The sequence below is a fragment of the Raphanus sativus genome, chromosome 7 (genome assembly GCF_000801105.2).
Source record: "Raphanus sativus cultivar WK10039 chromosome 7, ASM80110v3, whole genome shotgun sequence".
NCBI classification, from domain to species: Eukaryota; Viridiplantae; Streptophyta; class Magnoliopsida; order Brassicales; family Brassicaceae; genus Raphanus; species Raphanus sativus.
The window spans coordinates 15,439,097-15,459,964 of record NC_079517.1 but is presented as its reverse complement, the minus strand read 5'-3'; the positions used below and the strand labels follow the sequence as shown (position 1 = coordinate 15,459,964).

Below are 20,868 nucleotides of genomic sequence, written 5' to 3'. Positions count from 1 at the left end.
TAAAGGGCAATGTTTAGATCCCATCGGCCATAATTTTGTTAGGATTATCGCAACTTGTTGAGATATTAATTTACTATCTTTATCTCGGTATCCATTCAGGTGGATTTTTATTCAAGTTTTTGGAGTTAAAATTTTCATTCTTATTCGGTATTTATAAGTTTCGATAATAGTTCGTTCGAATCTTTACAGGTTCAGTTCGGATTCAGATAATTCATTTAAATTATTTTTTAATTTTAAAATTCATTATACTTTATTTTTTTATATTTTTTTTTGTCGACAACTCACGTGGATTCTGTAAATCAAATTGAGTGTTCTATATCCATATGGACAGTAAACGACGTATGTTGCCTCACACCACATGCTAAGCTATCCGCCTTATACTTTAAATTTTAAAATTCATTATACTTTAAATTTTAAAATTTATTATACTTTAAATTTTTCAAAATCTAAAAATAGGAATAATATATAACATATACATTTGAGAAAATGTATGTCAAAATACTTAAATTTAACACAAAATTAGTTTGATTTGAAAATTTGGACGGATACATATACATTTTGGATATTTACTTTTGACATTTGTATATATTATAAAATATTTTGTACAACTTAAAATACATATACATTTTGGATATTTTTGAACATTAACTATAAAGTAACTAATATATTCAACTGTAGAAATCTGATTCAGATATATTCATATATCCGAAATATTTCGGATTAAATATGTTCCGGTTCTACTTTGAACTTGGTTCTGGTCTATTTCGGATCTAGTTCGATTCCGATTATACTCTAAAGATACCAGAATTTTTAACCTGTCTGAATATTTAACTAATTTCGATACGAATTTTGATATTATTTTTCGGATCGGATTTGATTTGGTTTTACAGATCGGACTCAGATTCGGTACATGACCTTTTAACATTGTTAATTTACTTAGAGCCCAAAAGTCGTATCATTAAAATTCTTGCTCTACAAATGGACTTGATTTTCGACATTAACTTGGACCCAAAAATCGTAAAAAATATGCGGTGAGCGTGGATCGAACACGCGACCTTCAGATCTTCAGTCTGACGCTCTCCCAACTGAGCTATCCCCGCAGTTTGTTAATGTGACGTAACTATGTCGTGTTGACTCCTAGAACTGCCTCATTATGTTGGATGATGTTTTGCTAATTCCAATAGGACATTTTTTTCTTCTTTTCGGCGCTTGTTCGTCCAGTTCGTCCACTGTGGAGGTATTACTTCCCGAACACGAAAAGGCTGATCTTTGTAGTGGACAGCAATGAGCCAATGACCGTGATCATGTTGTGGAAGCTAGAGACGAGTTTCACAGAATTCTGAACCAAGTAAAACTCAAAAATCAAAAGCTACCTTTCGGTTTTTCCTTTACATGAACAAGAAACAAGTGGTATTCAGTTTTTGATGACATTGTCTTGTTATGTATCCTTTTTAAGTATTGTTGCAGGATGAGTTGAGAGATGCTATACTTGTATTCTTTGTTAACAAGCAAGATCTTCCAAACGCATTGAACGCCGATGAGATAACTGACAAACGTGGGCTTTACTCTCTCCGTCAACGACACAGGTAAAGCCAAATAAATAAATAAAAAATCTGAACTGGACACTTTGTAAACCAGAAGAACTGATGGTTTGGGTTTGAACAGGTGCATACAGAGCACATGTGCTCCAAGGGCTTTATGAGGGACTTGATTGGCTCTCCAACAACATCGCAAACAGGTGCATACAACTAACTTGTCAAAATCTTTTAGTATAATATTTGATTGATTAAAAACTATTATTATCTATGCTATTATTTATGAAGTGATTTTGCTGATTTGTCACATTTTTCTATAATTTTAGCTAATTTTGATTATTTGTCATATTCCTATAATTTTAGCTAATTTTGATTATTTTGATAATTTTAATTTTTTGTCATATTCTCCATAATTTTAGCTAATTTTGATTATTTGTCACATTCCTATAATTTTAGCTAATTTTGATTATTTTGATAATTTTAATTTAAGTTAAAAACTAATAATGACAAATAAACAAAATTAGCTAAAATCATGGAGAATGTGACAATCAGCAAAATCACTTCATAAATAATAGCATCCTCCTTATTATTAAGAGAGAAACATTTTAAAGGAGTAACCTTTAAAGTGTACTATAATTACAGGCATGCCATGACGACGTGGCAGCTCCACAATGCTTCTCAGCCCTCCATGTTAATTATCCTTGCTTCACTAGACTATTTACATTACATGCCACTCACATAAAAGACCAACATTATATTACCATTTCTGTCGTAATATATGGTTTAACTTTTACATAATTTACAAAATGAAAGTTAGTGAATATATAAAGCATCATACGATCCAAGTATACTGAAAACAAAGTCGGCAGTTACGTTTCAACGCTAAAGAGATCATCGTCACGATCTTACACCTTAAAAACCAAATCATGGACAACATTATATTACATCAAAATCATTAAGATACATGTTTGACAAGTATGAGTTTTATCATAAGAGTTTCAAGAACATGTGGAAGTAAACAGATACGTGTTTTATCATAAGTGTTTCTTGATATTTTATAACCTACAGACATGTTCTTGGAACCTACATGTGGACGTCATAAACGGTTGTGCTATTGTCCATCCATTAAAAGTTTGTTCTGTTTCCCATGTTTTTAGTTTAATCAGATTATACATCAAATATTCTATTCATTATTCATCGGCAGAGGACTGTTCCAAGCTCTGAAAAAAATTGGACTGCTAATCTCTAATTTGCATGTTTGAACACACACTGATCAAAATTACAGTTTAGGAAAACCAGGACTGTATCCGGTTTTTTGATTTAGTATTCCGTTTTTTTTTTAATATAGGAATGTTGAAATTTATAAATATTGTTTTTAAGTCAATTGATGTGTTATAGGCTGAATTAAGGAAACAATTCGAAATGATTCCGGTCATTAACTTCACGTTACAACGTGGGTGGCAAGATTGGAGATGAATTTATATTATATCCTGAATTAAGGAAACATTTTGAAATAATTGCGGTCATTAACCATATAATTCAACGATGGTCACAAGTTTGGAAATGAATTTATATATAATTACCATTGCTAATACAAAAATATATGTAATGATCTTATATCACTAAATGTGAAACGTATCAGTGGATTTCTTTAAATACGTGATTGAAACAATTCCAAAATCCTGTGCAAGCAAATATTAATTTTATATATGTGCCTAAGATATCGTTTCCTTACTTGATTCTACAATTAATATCTCTAATACCTATATAAGCAATTCTTTGTCGTCCATTTAGACACACTCTCAACCCTAAATCAACTAATTCTCTATGGCTGCTATGGATACTATCTCTGAGTTGAAGCCTTTCAAGAACATGTGGAAGGTGCAAGTCAAAATAATCCGCCTTTGGAAACAATATTCCGCTGCGGGTGGTGAAACAATCGAAATGGTTCTCCTCGATGTTAGAGTAAGTTCTTTTACTAATGAGGCTGTTTATGGACTATTATCGTATCTATCTATGGTTCTTATTGTTTATTCTTTTTGCATATGTATAGGGCGACAAGATTTCTGCAACTGTCAAACGAGAACTCGTGGGGAAGTTCGATCGGATGTTGCAGGAGGGTGAGACAAAAGTTTTGATTAATTTCACGGTCACCAATTCATCTGGTTCTTACCGAACCACCAAACATCCTTTCAAGATTGTTTTTCTCCCAACCACACGTGTGCGGATTTGTGAGGAGTTGTCCATGAACTTATCTGGTTTGAATCCTGTTAACTTTCGTGATGTTCTCAGTGGTGGTCTAGATGATGATTACTTGGTTGGTAAGTTTATCTGAAGAGAGAAACAATTTTTTGGTTTAACTATAAAGAGGGGACTCTATATGAAGTAAGTAATCATATATATGTTTCTATTTTTATTAGATGTGATTGGCCAGATTGTTGAAGTTGCGCAGATGGAAATTGTTTCTGTTAATGGAAAAGACACCCAGAAGATCTCGATTGAACTACGGAATGAGGAGTACGATTTCTACACTTTTATTGTAAATACCTCCATATTTTACATATGATATTCGGTCCTATACTAATTGTTACTGATTATTTTGTAGGGATGAACGTCTCCCACTGGTACTATGGGGGAAGTTTGCTGAGGATGTTAGCAGTGCAATTAAGTTGCATAGTGAGCAGTCCATTGTTTGTGTTTTGCGTTTTGGCAAGATTAAAGAATGGAAAGGTAATCCTAAATCCAGTCTGTATATCTTGCTTATAGCCAACCTAAGAAAATTTCGTGATGTTTGTCAATAGTGTTAAGACCCATTTTAATATATTTATAAATGTTTTTTTTAGACAATCGTAGCATCTCCAACGCTTACAATGTCTCAAGTGTTGCCTTGAATCCAATTATGGACGAGGTCCAAGCATTCATGAGTTTGTGAGTTTCTAATTTGTAAAATTAACATTTCGTAATAATTTTAAATCATTTCGAATTGTTTAATTTGACTTTCCATTTTTATCTTTAGGCTACCAAAAGATGATTTGGCTTTAGCCATTGTTGACTCTAAGTCAAATGCTATCGTTTCTGGTATTAAGGAAAAGGATGACTTCTTTTTTCACACTCCTAGGAAAACTATTGCCCAGGTTTTGGAATCCAAACAGGTATTTATTTCTGTTTCTCCTATATATCATGTATGAATTTCAAACGTGAATACTCTGTATTTATATTATCATTAATATATAGGTGGAGAAGTGCATTGTAATGGCTTCAATTGGAGCCATTGATTCCGATATGGGTTGGTACTACTTAAGTTGTAAGGTGTGTGCAAAGAAGGTATTGACAGTGCCCATTGAGATGGAGGATGGAGACGATGTGGATGTTGGCGGTCACAATTACTACTGCCTGAAGTGCAAAAAGAACAATCCTCCACTGCTTCCTAGGTAATTATTTAATCTTTTAAGTAGTATCTTCATAAATCTTCTATAATATATACCAGAAACGTATGTTAACGGTGTTCATGTATATACACAGGTATAAGTTGCATTTGGTGGTACTTGATAGTACAAATAACACCAAGTTTCTGTTGTTTGATAATCTTGCAATGCAACTTCTACACAAACCATGTATTGAGCTTACTGGTCCTGTTACTGATGAGGTATTGTGTTTCAGTTGCTCATTTTTGTACTATCGAGGTAAATGTGATTATATTAACTACTGATTCTGACATGGTTTGTGTTGTGTAAAAGATCCAGGATCCTGATGTGTTTCCACCTATTCTTAATGATTTGGTTGGGAAAACATTCTTATTCAAGATTGGTATTGAAAGAGAGAATTATTTATATAAGAATCCCACTTTCAAAGTCCTGAAGATCATGACAAACATAGGCTTGATTAATGAGTTCGACGCCATTGGATCCCCAACGGTTGGTGTTTTTAATAATATAAATATGGATTTCTATTATATTATGTCTATCTGTATTAATTTTGTAGTCTTTTTATTTTTGTACTTTCTACAGGAAAGTCAGAGCACATCTGGAGGGACATTTTCTGCTTTGTCTGATGCACCTGAGGTTGTTTCTTGGAATAATATACGGGATACAAAGATCTATTATGTAAATTTGGTATTTATATTAAAAATAATGCTGACACTTGGCTATAAATTTTTGGGTGAAGGCGTCCCTGATATTACATGGCGGATCATCCCAGCTGACTGAGTCTAATGAGATGACACCAGCCAAGAGGTCTAGACCACCAGTCGTTAACTTGGAGGATGCTTTTGATCAGAATTCTGTTACAAGGTCTGCGTGTACTATCAGAGTCAAGAAGGAGAAGAGTGGCTGAGATGGACTATAGAAGACCTGTTTGAGTAGAGGCTTTTCTTTTTATATTATGGTTTTGCATTCAATTTGGGTTTTGTTTGTTACGATGGTTTCTTTTTGCATTAGTTGCTGCTATGTTTTATTTTCCAAAAGTTTGACATTTTTTGTTTTTATATGATAATATAAAGCCTCTACGTTTTTACTAATGTCCTAATCTTTTAGTTTTATTCACGTTCCTCATTGCAGCTTATTAAACCTATCCTATAAATTGAGATTAGTCTACAAAGTTCACATGTTTTACCTGGAAGGAACATGATAGTGTTCAGTCAGCTTCATCTGCAACAATTGCGTTCATTGCTTCTGACATCTTTCTTGAACTGAATAAATCTGTATGAAAACAACTGGTTAAAATTAACACTATTTTCAGGATCATTACATATGCATGAATATCGTTGATGTAATGTAATATAATGCTTGCAGTATATTACATTTTAGAAGCTATATTTAAATATAATTATTTTTAACTGATCATCATTTATTTTGATAATGAATGATAAATTGGAACCACCATAGTATATAATTGAATTAAGAATGAAGAATCAGAAGAACCAGATGATCGGAGTAACCTACAGATTGACGAATTGACCATAAAAAATTCATATGCATATTTTAATACTTTGACACACAAAGATGGCAATGCGTCTTATATGTAATATATTATAACCTAATTTGATAACAATCATTTACATATAAATATACCCAATTTAATTCAAAATAAACGCCTGTGAAAATATGTTAAGTAACAGGCTGAATAAATGATTTGATATGGTGTGGTTGCGCTGAATTAGAGCGGAAATATCAACGTGGGTCACAAGATAAAATTTTGCCATTTAATATTTATTACCATATCAAATACAATCATACGTGTTCCCCAAGATTTTGTATTGAATGTGAAACGTATCAGTGGATTTTCTATAGATCTTAGATTGATTAACAATTCTAAAATTTGAACCTCTGAAATAAATGACTCTTTCCAATGACGGAGATTTTGTTTCACATAATTGATTCTACAATTAATACATAGTAAATGTTATATAAGCAATACTAACTCCTCCATTTAGACACACACTTTCAAACCTAAAAATTGGTCGATCCACTCATTCTCTATGTCTGCGATGAATACTATATCAGAATTAAAACCTTTCAAGAACATGTGGAAGGTGCAAGTCAGAATTATCCGCCTTTGGAAACAGTATTCCGCTGCGGGTGGTGAGACCATCGAAATGGTTTTCCTCGATGCTAGAGTAAGTGCATTTACAATGAATATATTGTATTCTATTTATTTACTCTCTACAAACCTCTAAGCATGTTTTTATCCTCATTATTTTTGATCTAGGGAGACAAGATTGCTGGAACTGTGAAACGAGAACTGGTGGGAAAATTTGATAGTTTGCTGCAGGAGGGTGAGACGAAAGTTTTAATCAATTTCACGGTCACCACTTCATCTGGTTCTTATCGAACCACCAGACATCCGTTTAAGATTGTTTTTCTTCCAACCACACGTGTACGGATTTGTGAAGAGTTGCCTGTGAACTTAAATGGGTTTGATCCTGTTAACTTTCGTGATGTTCTCAATGGTCGACTCGATGATGATTACTTAGTTGGTAATTTATTTCAACTTTCAATGAATTTTTTTGTTTAAAACGTTTAGTGGCCTCTACATGAAACATCAGTTATGGGTCTCTTTCTATTTTGTAGATGTCATCGGCCAGATTGTTGAAGTTAGCCAAACTGAAATTGTGTCTGTTAATGGAAAAGACACACAGAAGATCTCCGTTGAACTACGCAATGAAGAGTAATTTTGAATACTTTCCAAACTTTACATTATATATGTTACGTATGGTGGACTAATCAGTAGTTTATTTGTTTTTCTGTTTATTGTAGAGATGAACGTCTTCCTCTGGTTTTATGGGGGAAGTTTGCTGAGGATGTTAGCAATGCAATTCAGTTGCGTAGTGAGCAGTCCATTGTTTGTGTTTTGCGTTATGGGAAGATAAAAGTTTGGAAAGGTAATTATCATAAATTTGTGTCTTTGTGTTCATGCGTAACTACTAATAACGTTATACATATAACTATTTTTTTATAGATTCATTTATTAATATAGTGCTTAATGGTTGTTTAGATGTTCGTAGTATCTCCAACGCCTACAATGTCTCAAATGTTGCCTTCAATCCAATTATGGACGAGGTCCAAGCATTCATGAGTTTGTGAGTTTCTGTTTTATAAACAATTTTGAGACCTCAATCATTTAACATTATAAAATATAGTTTGTACAGAAATTGACATTTTTTTATCTGCAGGCTACCAAAAGATGATTTGGCATTAGCCATTGTTGACTCTAAGTCAACTGCTGTCGTTCCTGGTGTTAAGGAAAAGGATGACTTCTTTTTTCACACCCCTAGGAAAACTATTGCCGAGGTTTTGGAATCCAAACAGGTATTTTGTGTTTACAACTAAATTAATAGATGAGAAACGTGAATACCCTATACTTATATTATCTCAATTGTGTAGGTGGAGAAGTGCATTGTAATGGCTTCGATTGCAGCCATTGATTCTGATATGGGTTGGTACTACTTAAGTTGTAAGGTGTGTGCAAAGAAGGTATTGACAGTGCCAACTGACATTGAAGATGGAGACGAATTCAATGTTGGTGGTCACAATTACGTTTGCCTTAAGTGCAAAAACAACAATCCTCAACTGCTGCCTAGGTATCAGAGACTGAATTTTATTATTTATCATTATATATACGTACTTTGTGTGTATCATAACGATTTTCATATATATACATAGGTATAAGTTACATTTGGTGGTACTTGACAGTACAAATAACACCAAGTTTTTGTTGTTTGATAACCTGGCACTGCAACTTCTACACAAACCATGCATTGAGCTAACTGGTCCTGTTACTGATGAGGTATTGTTTTTTTATAAGTAGACATATATAGTTTTTGTAGAAGTTAATTTATTTACTACTTACTAAATGTAGTTTTCGTATTAAAGATCCAGGATCCTGATGTGTTACCACCTATTCTTAACGATTTGGTTGGAAAAACTTTCCTATTCAAGATTGCTATTGAAAGAGAGAATTATTTATATAAGCATCCTACTTTCAAAGTTCTGAAGATCATGACGAACACAAGACTGATTAATGATTTCGACGCTATAGCATCACCAATGGTAGTAGTTTTAATTTATATATTTTTGTATTATATTGCGTTCAACCTTATTAGTTTGTTTAATTATTTTTATTGATGGTTCGATAGGAAAGTCAGAGCACATTTGGAGGGACATTTTCTGCTTTGTCTGATGCACCTGAGGTAAGAATATTGAATGATTTATTTGCTCTTTATCTTATATGTTCATGGTGTTTCAATTGATGCTGACACTTGAGTAACTTTTTTGCGTGAAGGGGTCCCTAATGATACATGACGGATCATCCCAGCAGGGTGAATCTAATGAGATGACACCAGCCAAGAGGACTAGACCACCAGTCATTAACTTGGAGGATGCTTTTGACCAGAATTTTCAACCAACTTCTGCATGTACTAACAGAGTGAAGAAGGAGAAGAATGAGAAAAGTGGCTGAGAAAGAATATTGAATACCTGTTTGAGTAGAGGCTTCAATTTATATTTTTTTTTGCGTTAAATTTGGGATTTTCTCTGAATTTACTTTCTATTAGTTGCTGGTTTGTTTTATTTTCCAAAAATTTTACCTTTGTCGTTGTTATATGCTAATATAAAGCCTCTACGTGTTTGCATATGTCTAATGTCTACTTTTATTTACTTTAGTTTGACCATGAATATTTAGTCTTTACGAAAGGGATTAGATTGGTATACAGAGAAGTTAAGTTTTACCTGTAGTAAAGCTCTTCTTAGGTCTCAAATTCCTGCAGCAAGTATATTCTTCTCCTTCTTGACCTCTACGGTTAACATTAATCTGTATGAAAAGATTTGGTTAGATTCAAGAAAATTTGAGTGTCTGGCAATTCAAATGAATATTGTAAGGCACTGACATGTATAATCCTTTTTCATTGATGAGAAGAAACCTTAAAATTTTGCATTATGTGACTAAATTGACAATATAGTAGTGGATTACATATATAGAAACCAGAAATGCTAACAAATAATTACGTAAAGGCCAAAGAAATCAAATAAACAGAGTATGCAACCGAAACATGAGGCAAGTTTCTGAATCAAAAATAAGAGAATCATACGACATTAAATTTTGTGACTTCAGTATAGTTTAAATTAATGCACTAATCAAGTTACTTGATAATGAGGATGTCAATAATTTCCGCAATTTATCATTGCTGAATAATAAATTGAGTTTGAAAGAATCGTTGCAAATTGATACACTTTCCATAATAGACACTACTCATTGAACTTTGGTTTCCGGAAGAACATATTACAATATACTAAATTATTAAAAACAGACACAATTATTCTAATCAATGGAAAATGTTCAATATCAGACACTGAACCTTTAACCTCTGATGAACTGAAGTCACGAATCTCAGTATGAAGAAAAATACTAACAAGAAAAGATGCGAAAATGCCGATTTAACTACTACCGCAAAGAGAAGAAAACAAGGTATTCTGTTACATAACATCCATGACAGTTTGTGTTTAGTTGTGATATTATTGATTTTGATTGCAATTATATATGCCAGCAGAGATTAGCATAAACGGAGATGGTGTCCCTAATGCTTTATGTGACATAACAAATTCGAGTTATGATGTAACAAAAGATGCGAGGACAGCAAGGCGTCTCAAACTGCTTCAGAAACGAAAATTGACGGATTTAGGTGAAGGAGAGGTTACTCAACAAGATGGTGTGAACGTCCAGTCTTTAGGAGCCACACTACCTCTTTCAGGCAGAAGTAAGAGGAGATGCTTGAAGAAGGATGTGGTGGGAAGTACGGCCAGTAATATAAAAACCACGCAATTAGAAGAATGCACTGCTGGGATGCCTATAAAAATTGTCTCCACAGAAAACACCATATCACAGGCCACCTACTGTGATTCTCAAGTCACATTTCAGCCTAATGTCAAACAAAGCAACAATCGTCTGAAGTCTGACAGAGCTACTAATATTATAAACTCATCGGTCACATCTACAGCTATAACAGTGGACTCTGATTCAGAAGGTTACAGTTTCATTTTTTAAGAGTATCTGAAGCGTGATTTTTTTTATTATAGACGACTCACAAAAGCTTATAGAGATATCATTATAAATACTATATTTTTCCTGCTTTCAGATAGCTGTGACGATTTGTGGGATTGTTCGAGTTTAGACGGTGGAGAGGGTCTTTCTGATTCAGATTCAAGTGAGGACTTCAACTCAGAAGTAACTAAACGGGAAGCGCAGAAAAAATTTGAACGTTTGTCAAAAGCTGAAAAAGCTTTTTCGGAGATGTTAAGTCGTCTGGCCTCACAAATTCCGGCAAAATCTACAACCCTATCTATAGGATGCAATAAACATACTAAAGAAAAAGGTACGTGTACTGAGCTTTTCCACTATTTTCTGCTTCCCAATCAAAACGGAACACAATATGTCTATCTTATCATTGTTGACGTCTGCTACTATGTTTGTTATTGATATCACCTAACTGATAAACTAAGGGGGATATATTTATCAAACAGGGATTTTAGGTCGTGCAAAGGAAAAAATTGGGGCGAACTCAGCCGACTCGAGACCTGGAGTTTCAGCAAACAGTAAAGGAGAGACAGGTACAATGAACGTAGACCCGTACACTATTCATATTTATTGCAGAGATTACCATATTATGTTTTCCGGAAAATCTCTAAGCTTTATGTTGTTGTCGATATTTTGTTTTGTAGATTACAAAGATGATGGTGATCTAACTTATAAGTGTCCAAAATGCCAGGCTCTTTTTTGGTATAATGAACGCGTGAGTAAGAGTAGGCATGCAAGTATCCCTGTTTTTACCATGTGTTGTATGCGAGGAAAAATTAAGCTTCCTCTACTGCAAGAACCACCAGAATTTTTAATGGGTCTGCTAACAAAGGATGATCCCATCAGTAGGCATTACCAACAAAATATTAGACCTCTAAACATGATGTTTTCCTTTACATCTCTTGGAGGTAAAATTGATAATTCAGTCAATGTGGGAAAAGGTCCTAAGGTTTTTAAACTTCATGGGGAGAATTTCCATTTGATTGGTAGTGTGAAGCCTAAACCCAATGAGTCTGCTAAGTTCTCCCAGTTATATATTCATGATACAGAAAACGAAGTTCGAAATCGGATTGCTGCTTTGAGGTACGTTAGACCAAACTTGTGCCAAGCCTTTCTTTCGATACTTTAATAATCAGGGTTTTGAATATTTATCATTCACGTTGTTAATAATCTCTTAATTGAAATCTGTTCAGTGGGGATTCTCAGAAGAGCAAGATAAGAGAAGATTTGGTTGAGGCGCTAATGAACATGCTAAGGGCCTCAAATGTACACGTGAAGACGTTCAGGAGTGCTATGGACAGATTTAATGATGAAACAGAACGTCAAGAGTTGTCTCTCAAACTAATCTACACTCGAGTTAAAGATGGTCGTGTTTACAATCTACCTGCTTCTTCTGAAGTTGCTGCATTAGTGATTGGGGATTTTCAGGAAAATATGGACAAACGTGATATTATTCTGGAGAAGAATTCCGGAAAGCTGAAAAGGATTAGTGAGCTGCATCCTTGCTATCTTCCACTTCAATATCCACTCATATTTCCTTATGGAGAGGATGGCTATCGGCTAGGAATCAAGAATGGTTTCACTGGTCTCAACAGAAACAAAAAACCTAATATAAGTATGCGGGAGTTTTTTGCTTATAGGATTATGGTTCGTGAAGTCGGTTCTCAGGTCCTTCTACTTTCTCGCCGTTTACTCCAACAATTTCTGGTGGATGCTTATACTATGATCGAAAGCCATCGTCTTAGGTATATCCGGAAAAACCAGTCGAACTTAAGGACGTTGAAGTTTAGCAAGTTTGTGGCTGCTGCAAATGATGGGAAATCTACTGTGGCCATTGAAGGTAACCGAATCATTATTCCGTCATCATTCACGGGTGGTCCAAGGTACATGCATAAGATGTATTTGGATGCAATGTCTATATGCAAATATTTCGGATTTCCAGATCTCTTCATTACATTCACATGTAATCCTAAATGGCCCGAACTGACGAGATATTTTGAGAGGTACAACCTTAAATCTGAGGACCGTCCAGAGTTGTGTTGTAGACTTTTTAAAATTAAGCTGGATAGCATGATGGACGATCTGACAAAAAAACGTTTGCTTGGGAAGACAGTGTCTGGTACGTGAGAATATTTATTCACGAGTTTTGACTTTTTTTTAACATAATTGTAGTTTAATATACGTGTTAGTTTTACTTTTCTACAATTGTTATAATAATATTTTGGTAATCTATGAGTCTGATTTTTTTTTTCTGTGGTTGCAGCAATTTATACTATTGAGTTCCAGAAAAGAGGACTCCCACACGCTCATATTTTATTATTCATGGACGCCAAGCACAAACTTCCAAATGCTGATGATATTGATAGGATCATATCTGCTGAAATTCCTGATAAAGCTGAAGAACCAAGGTTATACGAAGTCGTCAAAGACATGATGATACATGGTCCATGTGGGAAGGTTAATAAAAACTCCCCGTGTATGGAAGGTGGGAAGTGCACCAAATTTTTTCCTAGAAAACATGTAGAGAAGACCACTGTGGATTCTCAAGGCTACCCTGTTTATAGGAGACGAGACAATGGGTCCTATGTTGAGAAGAAAGGAATTCAGTGTGATAATCGTTTCGTGGTTCCCTACAACAAGGAGCTGTTACTTGGGTATAATGCACATATTAATGTCGAATGGTGTAATCAGTCAAGATCTATTAAGTACTTATTTAAGTACATAAACAAGGGCCAAGACAGAGTTACAGGAACGATTACTCAGAAGGCTAATGTTGAGGCATCTGTAGAGAGTACGTCTGCTACCAGTACGGCTGCAGAAGGACACCCAGTTGCCGCAGAAGGCAATGTTGCAGATGCAGAGGGAGTGGAACCAACTATTGACGAAATTAAGAAGTACTTTGATGCAAGGTTCGTTAAATATTATTTATTTGTATACTCTGTTAATAGTTTTGGAACGATTAATTAGAGGCTTGCCTTTTTGTTACTTTATTTATATAATTAGGTACCTATCAGCTTGCGAATCAACATGGAGGATTCTAGGGTATCCAACTCAATACCGTTCTACACCAGTTGAGTACCTTACGTTTCATCTAGAGGGAGAACAACCTGTAGTTTTTAAAGAGGGTGATACTGTGGATAGTGTTTTGGGTAGAGCACAACTTGCAAAAACTATGTTCTTGGCTTGGTTTGATTGTTGTAAAAGGTACCCAGAAGCCAGAGAATTGACCTATGCAGAACTGCCAACCAAATTTGTATATGATAGTAAGGAGAAGGTTTGGAATCCAAGGAAGAAAGGATTTGCAATTGGAAGGTTGGCCCCCGTTTCTCCAAATTCTGGACCACTATATTTTCTGAGGGTCTTGCTTAATAAGATAAAGGGTCCAAGGTCCTATGATGATATAAAGACAGTTAACGGGATTGTTCTTGATAGCTATGAGGATGCATGTTACGCACTTGGTTTGTTAGATGATGACAAAGAGTATATAGAAGCACTAAAAGAATGTGCGTTTTGGGCTTCCAGCGGGTATGTGCGTCATTTATTTGTCAAGATGTTGTTATCTGGATGTTTATCTAAGCCAAGAACAGTGTGGGATGCTACAAAAGATTTATTATCAGAAGACATCTTATATAACGAGCGGAAGAAGCGTCGATATCCTGGTTAGTTTATGTAATCAATATTTAAGCATCGTCACAATCTAAATTAATATAGTATTTTAATGTATTTTTGCTCTGTGTATTTCAGATCTTATAATGGGTGAAGAAGAAATTCTTAACGCAACGTTAGTATTAATTGAAAATATCTTGCGTTCGAAGAATAGTTCATTGACTAACTGGAAGTCCCTGCCTCAACCAGTATATATCGATGACTCTGCAGCAGACAACATGCTTTTACAAGAAGAACTCAATTACCCAAGAGAAGAACTACGAGCTAATCATGATAAGTGGATTACACAGTTGACTGCTGAGCAACGATCTGTTTATGATGAGATTTTAGGAGCTGTCCAAAGTGGTAAAGGTGGAGTTTTTTTTGTCTATGGATTTGGAGGAACAGGAAAAACATTTCTATGGAATATTCTTTCAGCTGCAATCAGATCAAAGGGTGATGTTGTTCTTAATGTCGCATCTAGCGGTATTGCATCGTTATTGCTGCCAGGTGGGAGGACCGCTCATTCCAGGTTTGGAATTCCAATTAATCCAGATGAGTTCTCTACTTGCACTATAGAACCTGGAAGCCATCGGGCCCAATTAGCAGCCAGGGCTTCTCTGATTATTTGGGATGAGGCACCTATGATGAGCAAGTATTGCTTTCAAGCTCTTGATCGTACTTTATGTGATATTATGAAGACTACTGATGAAAGACTTTTTGGTGGAAAAGTGGTTGTTTTCGGTGGCGATTTCCGACAAATACTACCAGTCATACCGCAAGGGAATAGAGCTGATATTGTTATGGCCTCCATCAACAAATCATATATATGGAAGCATTGCAAGGTGTTACAACTGACAAAGAACATGAGGCTCTTTTCAGAACCTGATTGTCGAGAAGCTGAAGAGATAAAAGAATTTTCAGAGTGGATACTGCAGTTAGGTGATGGAAAGATTAATGAGCCTAATACTGGAGAAACTATTATTGATATTCCCAAAGATCTACTGGTAACAAACTGCGAAGATCCTATTGAAAGCATAGTATCAGAAGTTTATGGCAACACGTTCAAAGATTCGAAGGATCCATTATTCTTCCAGGAAAGAGCTATATTGTGTCCTACCAACGAAAATGTTGACGTTATTAACAACTATATGCTTGATCGCCTAACAGGTACTTAATTTTGTTGGTGTCAAGGAATAATTTTTATGTGGCATCTTTGATTCTGGTTATAACGTGTCTTTGATAATTTGTTTTTTTTTATATTAGGTGAAGAGAGGATTTATTTGAGCTCTGATAGTATTGATCCTACTGATAAGAAGTCTAAAGATGACTCAGTATTCTCTCCAGAGTTTCTAAATAGTATCAAAACATCGGGACTACCTAATCATGCGCTAAGGCTTAAGATTGGTACACCGGTTATGATATTAAGAAATTTGGATCCGAACGAAGGTTTATGTAATGGGACAAGGCTACAAATCACTCAACTGGCGGATCATCTGATAGGAGCCAAAGTAATTACTGGAACTCGAGTTGGTGAGACTGTGTTTTTACACCGTATTCTAATTGAGCCTTCAGACTCCAAGCTTCCTTTCAAAATGAGGCGCCGGCAATTTCCTTTGAAAGTTGCATTTGCTATGACTATCAATAAGAGCCAGGGTCAAACACTAGCTAATGTTGGGCTGTATTTACCTAGACCCGTTTTCTCTCATGGACAATTGTATGTCGCCGTGTCTAGGGTCAAGTCGAGGAAGGGATTGAAGATTCTGGTTACTGACAAAGATGGAAAATCCCAAGTTTCAACAATGAATGTGGTATTCAAAGAGGTTTTCCAAAATCTCTTTGAAAATTGCGATGAAGGTAATCGCTTTTCTTCATAAGAGATGAAAAATCTTATAATAGTTTTGTGCGTTCCATTTTAAACTACTAATAATTGTTTTATTTTATATGTGACTGCAGATTAGAAGAGAGAACGAAATAATTGAAGAGATGTTTCAGGGTAAGAACTTCGTCACCTAAGTTTTAATTAAAGTGATTCCACAAACTATTTTCTATTAGAGGTTGTAAAATTTGATGACTACTTATTCGTGCTTTTAAACTATTACTTAATATTCAGATTACTATTTTTTTGTAACAGAAATTGGCGAGAATGTGACATCAAGCAGCACTAAAAGCATGAATCGCAATACACAGATTACTTAACAATTTTTATATTTGCTTCAAGATTTTAATAATTATGTTCTTAGAACAGGTAAAATACTTCTATGTTTGCAGTAATTTCTTAATATATCTATTTTTTTAATGATATACTTTAAAACTGACCTGTTCCCTTTGGAAGAATTTGACCGTCGTTGAACAAGAGCTTCCTAATTCCCGCCATTGCTGTTAAGTAATACGTTGTCGTCTTTTAAACAAAGTACCTATCATTATAAAAAAAAACCGTAAGCCAACTAAATGTATAATTTACCGTCAGAGAACTTTAGTATTAAAACAACATATAGTACAAAAACGTAAATACTTATCTTTTGTAGAGATTGGAGTCAATTGCATTATCTGGAATAATAATGTTCAAACTTTTGTTACATACTATAATTATTGATAAATTTTTATATCAACTTCTGATGATTAGAATTATATTTGTCATCAGAACCATTTACATATTTACACCAAATATAGGTTGTATTACATAATGGAGGATATTTAGATGATAATATAAAGTTCTAAGAGATGTAGCAACTTACATTTTTGGTAGTTTGATAGATTTTTTTATAGCTATGTCGACCAATTTCTGGAATATCTCATGGGATCAGCGTTGCCCTCCATTATTTCTGGAAACAAATAATTTCCAAATATGCATTATACGAAAAATCTGTGAACATTAAAGGAAAACCAGTTATAATCGACAGCAATATATAACAAACGAAGGAAAACATATATGATATTTATTCTAAATGGAAAGACAATTTTTGATGAGAATGAGTGGAAATATTTTATTCTCCCTTTATTTATTTCATTGTAGTATGCAAGATCCTATATTGATTGCTATTGTCTGTAATGAGCAAGTATGTTATAACTCGATATAATTACAAGATCTTTAAGATTAATATATTAACTTCATATACCGAAATTTACCATATTCCTGACAAAATTAAGTATGAACAAAATCGAAGAAATATTCTATATAAGTATCAATATTGATAGTAATATATTGCCTTGCGGAAGATTGCAACCGTGTAATCATCAAATTAGGTTGACATTAATAGTTTCTATATGATCCCTATATATAATAAAGAGATGCATTCCTCCAAGAAAATAAAAACATTTTCTCTTATACCTCTGTATCTGTTGTCTGCGATGGCTGTTCATTCCTTCTTGGATGACTTGCATGCCTCTACAAATAAGTTTGCAGTCCGTGTTACACTGTTAACCAAATGGTGTACAATAACTGAGACAATGCTAATGAAATCCACCATGGTTTTCGGTGATCAGAAAGTAGGAACTATGGAAATTTCTATTCTGATTTCTTATATATCAAGTTAATGTTTTTATGTGTTATCTTACTTCTTTTTTTATTGACATTTGTTATGTTTTTAAATTTAGGGATCTACAATAGAAGCAACTTTGTATGAAGAGTTGGAAGCTTCAAATTTGATCAATATGGATGAAGGTGATTGCTTTGAAATCCAGAATTTTAAAGTAATTCATGCTTCAAGTTTGAAAAGGCTTACCAAGAACCGATACAACATTGTTATGACAATGTCTTCGGTTATTACGAAGATTCAACCACTTCCCTATTGCAACTATTATTGTTTTGCAAATTTTCACAATCTCAATCGTGGTCTTTACCATCCTAAGTACTCTGTAGGTATGAGATCTTATTTTCTGCCCAGAGATTATTTGACTCTCTTATTAGATCGAAACTATGCAGAATTTTAGTTTACTTATTTGTTAATTTTGTTTGATGTTCAGATTTGTATGGAGCTCTGGTCGGGGTAGGTGAATTAGAGATATACGAAGAAGAAATGATTGATGGTATTCCTGGTGGGCTGAACCATAGAATACAATTTTCTTTGATTGACATCGGGTTCGGATATTTTATAACTTTAGAACTGATTATATTTTTTTACAACAATATATATATATATATATATTGAGGTATCCTGTGATCTAATTTCAACATAATGATAGGCTTGATCAAATAAACTGTGTTGCCAACGGAAATATAGCCTTACAGTTATATAATTACTGGAACTCTACTGTTGATACCGTTGTGCTATGTGTTTTGAAGTTTTGGCGTATTCAATGGGGAGAAGGTATCTATCAAATCTTTTTAAAATTGATTTTTATATGTACTGTGTAGTTATTTGAAATAAAATTCTATGTATGTTATGTTTAGGGACTTTAAATAATGTGACCAACGAAGGGCTATCGAGAATGTTGTTTGAACCCCAAATTCCAGAAATTCAAGCTTTCAGAATGAGGTACCATTTAACCATATATGTGTCTTCTTAATTGAATACTGTGATTAGCTATCTAATATATCATTTACAATATATGTCTTAATGTATTATTATGTTGAATTCAGGATCCCAAATTTAGGAGTTTGAGGTTGATTGAGGTTAATTGAGAAGATAAGTCTAATAAGGAGGATTTTGCAAATGGCTGAGACTTCTATCGAAGGCTTTTCAGAGCAGAGGCTTATCTTACTCTACTTTCATTTTATTTTTCATTTCAGGGCTTTTGTTTTGGATCTTTAATGTTTTTGGTTAAGTTTTTTTTAATATTACATTGTCGAACTAAATTTATGGATAATTTGAATCATCTCTTTTTCAAGTACTCTGTTAACCTGACCAGTTTTTGTTCTAATATTTTTTTTCTGTTACTGTATATTTTCTTATAATTTCAATATAGTTTATATACTTCAACATAGTTTATATACTAAACAAATCTATAAAAGTATAATATGCATTAGAAACATTTACCTGTAATAATCATTAGCCCATGAAAGGTAGCAATGGTAATTATAATTCGTGGCCAATGTATTCTGAGTAGAAGAGTATTCGTCGTATATACTTCTCTGAGGTTATCCAACTTTTATCTACGTTTCAGACAATAGAAACAAGACCAAACACTTAGAAAACTATAAGAAAGTAAGTTAGTGATTGTAACACATAAGTAAAATAGGAATACCAAAAGCCCTCTCAACAAAGAGATATAGGAGACGATTGAGTAGCAAGCGCAGAAGACAGTCTTAAGAAGATAATGCGAGATGGAATCGATACGGACCCCTTCGGGATGAAGCCGGACTTCGCGATTGCAAATCTGAACTAATTTCATCAGTCTCTCGGAAAGAAGATCTCTGATCTGAGAAATAACTATTTGAATTAAGGAAGAGAAATAATCTAATGGAGATAATTGGTAAAAGTTTTAACTGAAAATCGGTGGAAGGAAAAATGCTTTGATTTTAACCTAACCCCTTTTCGATTTCAGGAAAGGAGAGAAGAAGATTGCACGAAAACCAAAAAAAAAAAGATATGACGAGTCGTATTTTCAGCCCAATTCGTTTAGGTAAAATTGGGCTCCTTCGTTCTAACTCAATAACATTTAACCAAAGAGAGAGTTCAACCCAAAAAATATAATTGTGAGCCCATCGTAACTTTCCTTTGTAGAAGTTACTGTAGTAGTTTTATTTTTCCTTCCTTAAGCTCACGTTTTTATGTCATTTTTTCGGCGAATTATCTATATTTATGCATTAATATAATATAAGCAAACAAAAATATATTAATGTTAACTATTCGGGGGATGTCTATTTTTATTTATTTTTGACATTCTCAGAATTGGTTGAAAAATAAAAATTTAAAATTTCAGAACAAAATACAATGAAAACCGAAATTAAAAAACTGAAAACTACAATCTAAAACCATTAGAACAATTATCAATTAAAATTTTGCAACATGATTTCACCCCGCGCAAGGCGCGGGTCTCTACCTAGTAGATAGATAAACCCTATACTATAATTACAATAATGTTGGAAGCAAAAATTCCCAATTAGACAAACCTAAACCATTAAAATTTAACAATAAACTATATAAACCCTAAAAATATTAGTATGACCATCGATGTT

The 20,868-nt window shown here is 33.9% G+C and overlaps 2 protein-coding genes, 1 long non-coding RNA gene and 1 other non-coding gene across 9 annotated transcripts; 2 read left to right on the top strand and 2 right to left on the bottom strand.

The window, feature by feature from the left end:
- Positions 1-978: 978 nt before the first annotated feature.
- Positions 979-2,277, top strand: LOC108815497 (ADP-ribosylation factor 1). The gene is given in 7 exon segments (XM_056991377.1): positions 979-1,017; positions 1,185-1,289; positions 1,292-1,348; positions 1,468-1,586; positions 1,666-1,686; positions 1,688-1,738; positions 2,178-2,277. Coding segments are annotated over 7 exon segments (492 nt in total).
- On the bottom strand, positions 1,028-1,100 carry TRNAF-GAA (transfer RNA phenylalanine (anticodon GAA)). Its single transcript has one exon. It is a non-coding gene; the product is annotated as a tRNA-Phe (tRNA).
- On the bottom strand, positions 2,275-20,251 carry LOC108817897 (uncharacterized). 6 transcript variants are annotated; one of them, XR_008936447.1, is made up of 8 exons: positions 19,935-20,251; positions 19,727-19,842; positions 18,079-18,164; positions 17,486-17,613; positions 17,067-17,297; positions 9,761-9,842; positions 6,147-6,232; positions 2,275-2,446 (listed from the first exon to the last, which is right to left on the bottom strand). It is a non-coding gene; the product is annotated as an uncharacterized LOC108817897 (long non-coding RNA). The 6 variants fall into 6 exon arrangements; XR_008936449.1 differs by having other exon boundaries at positions 18,079-18,135; XR_008936450.1 differs by having other exon boundaries at positions 17,067-17,164; positions 19,935-20,250.
- LOC108815499 (replication protein A 70 kDa DNA-binding subunit C-like) lies at positions 2,442-5,894 on the top strand. The gene is made up of 11 exons (XM_018588080.2): positions 2,442-3,500; positions 3,589-3,856; positions 3,956-4,052; positions 4,141-4,265; positions 4,379-4,463; positions 4,552-4,687; positions 4,770-4,966; positions 5,058-5,181; positions 5,273-5,449; positions 5,543-5,596; positions 5,700-5,894. Exons 1-11 carry the CDS (start codon positions 3,363-3,365, stop codon positions 5,865-5,867), a joined length of 1,569 nt encoding a protein of 522 aa, XP_018443582.1. The 5' UTR covers positions 2,442-3,362; the 3' UTR covers positions 5,868-5,894.
- Positions 20,252-20,868: the final 617 nt, after the last annotated feature.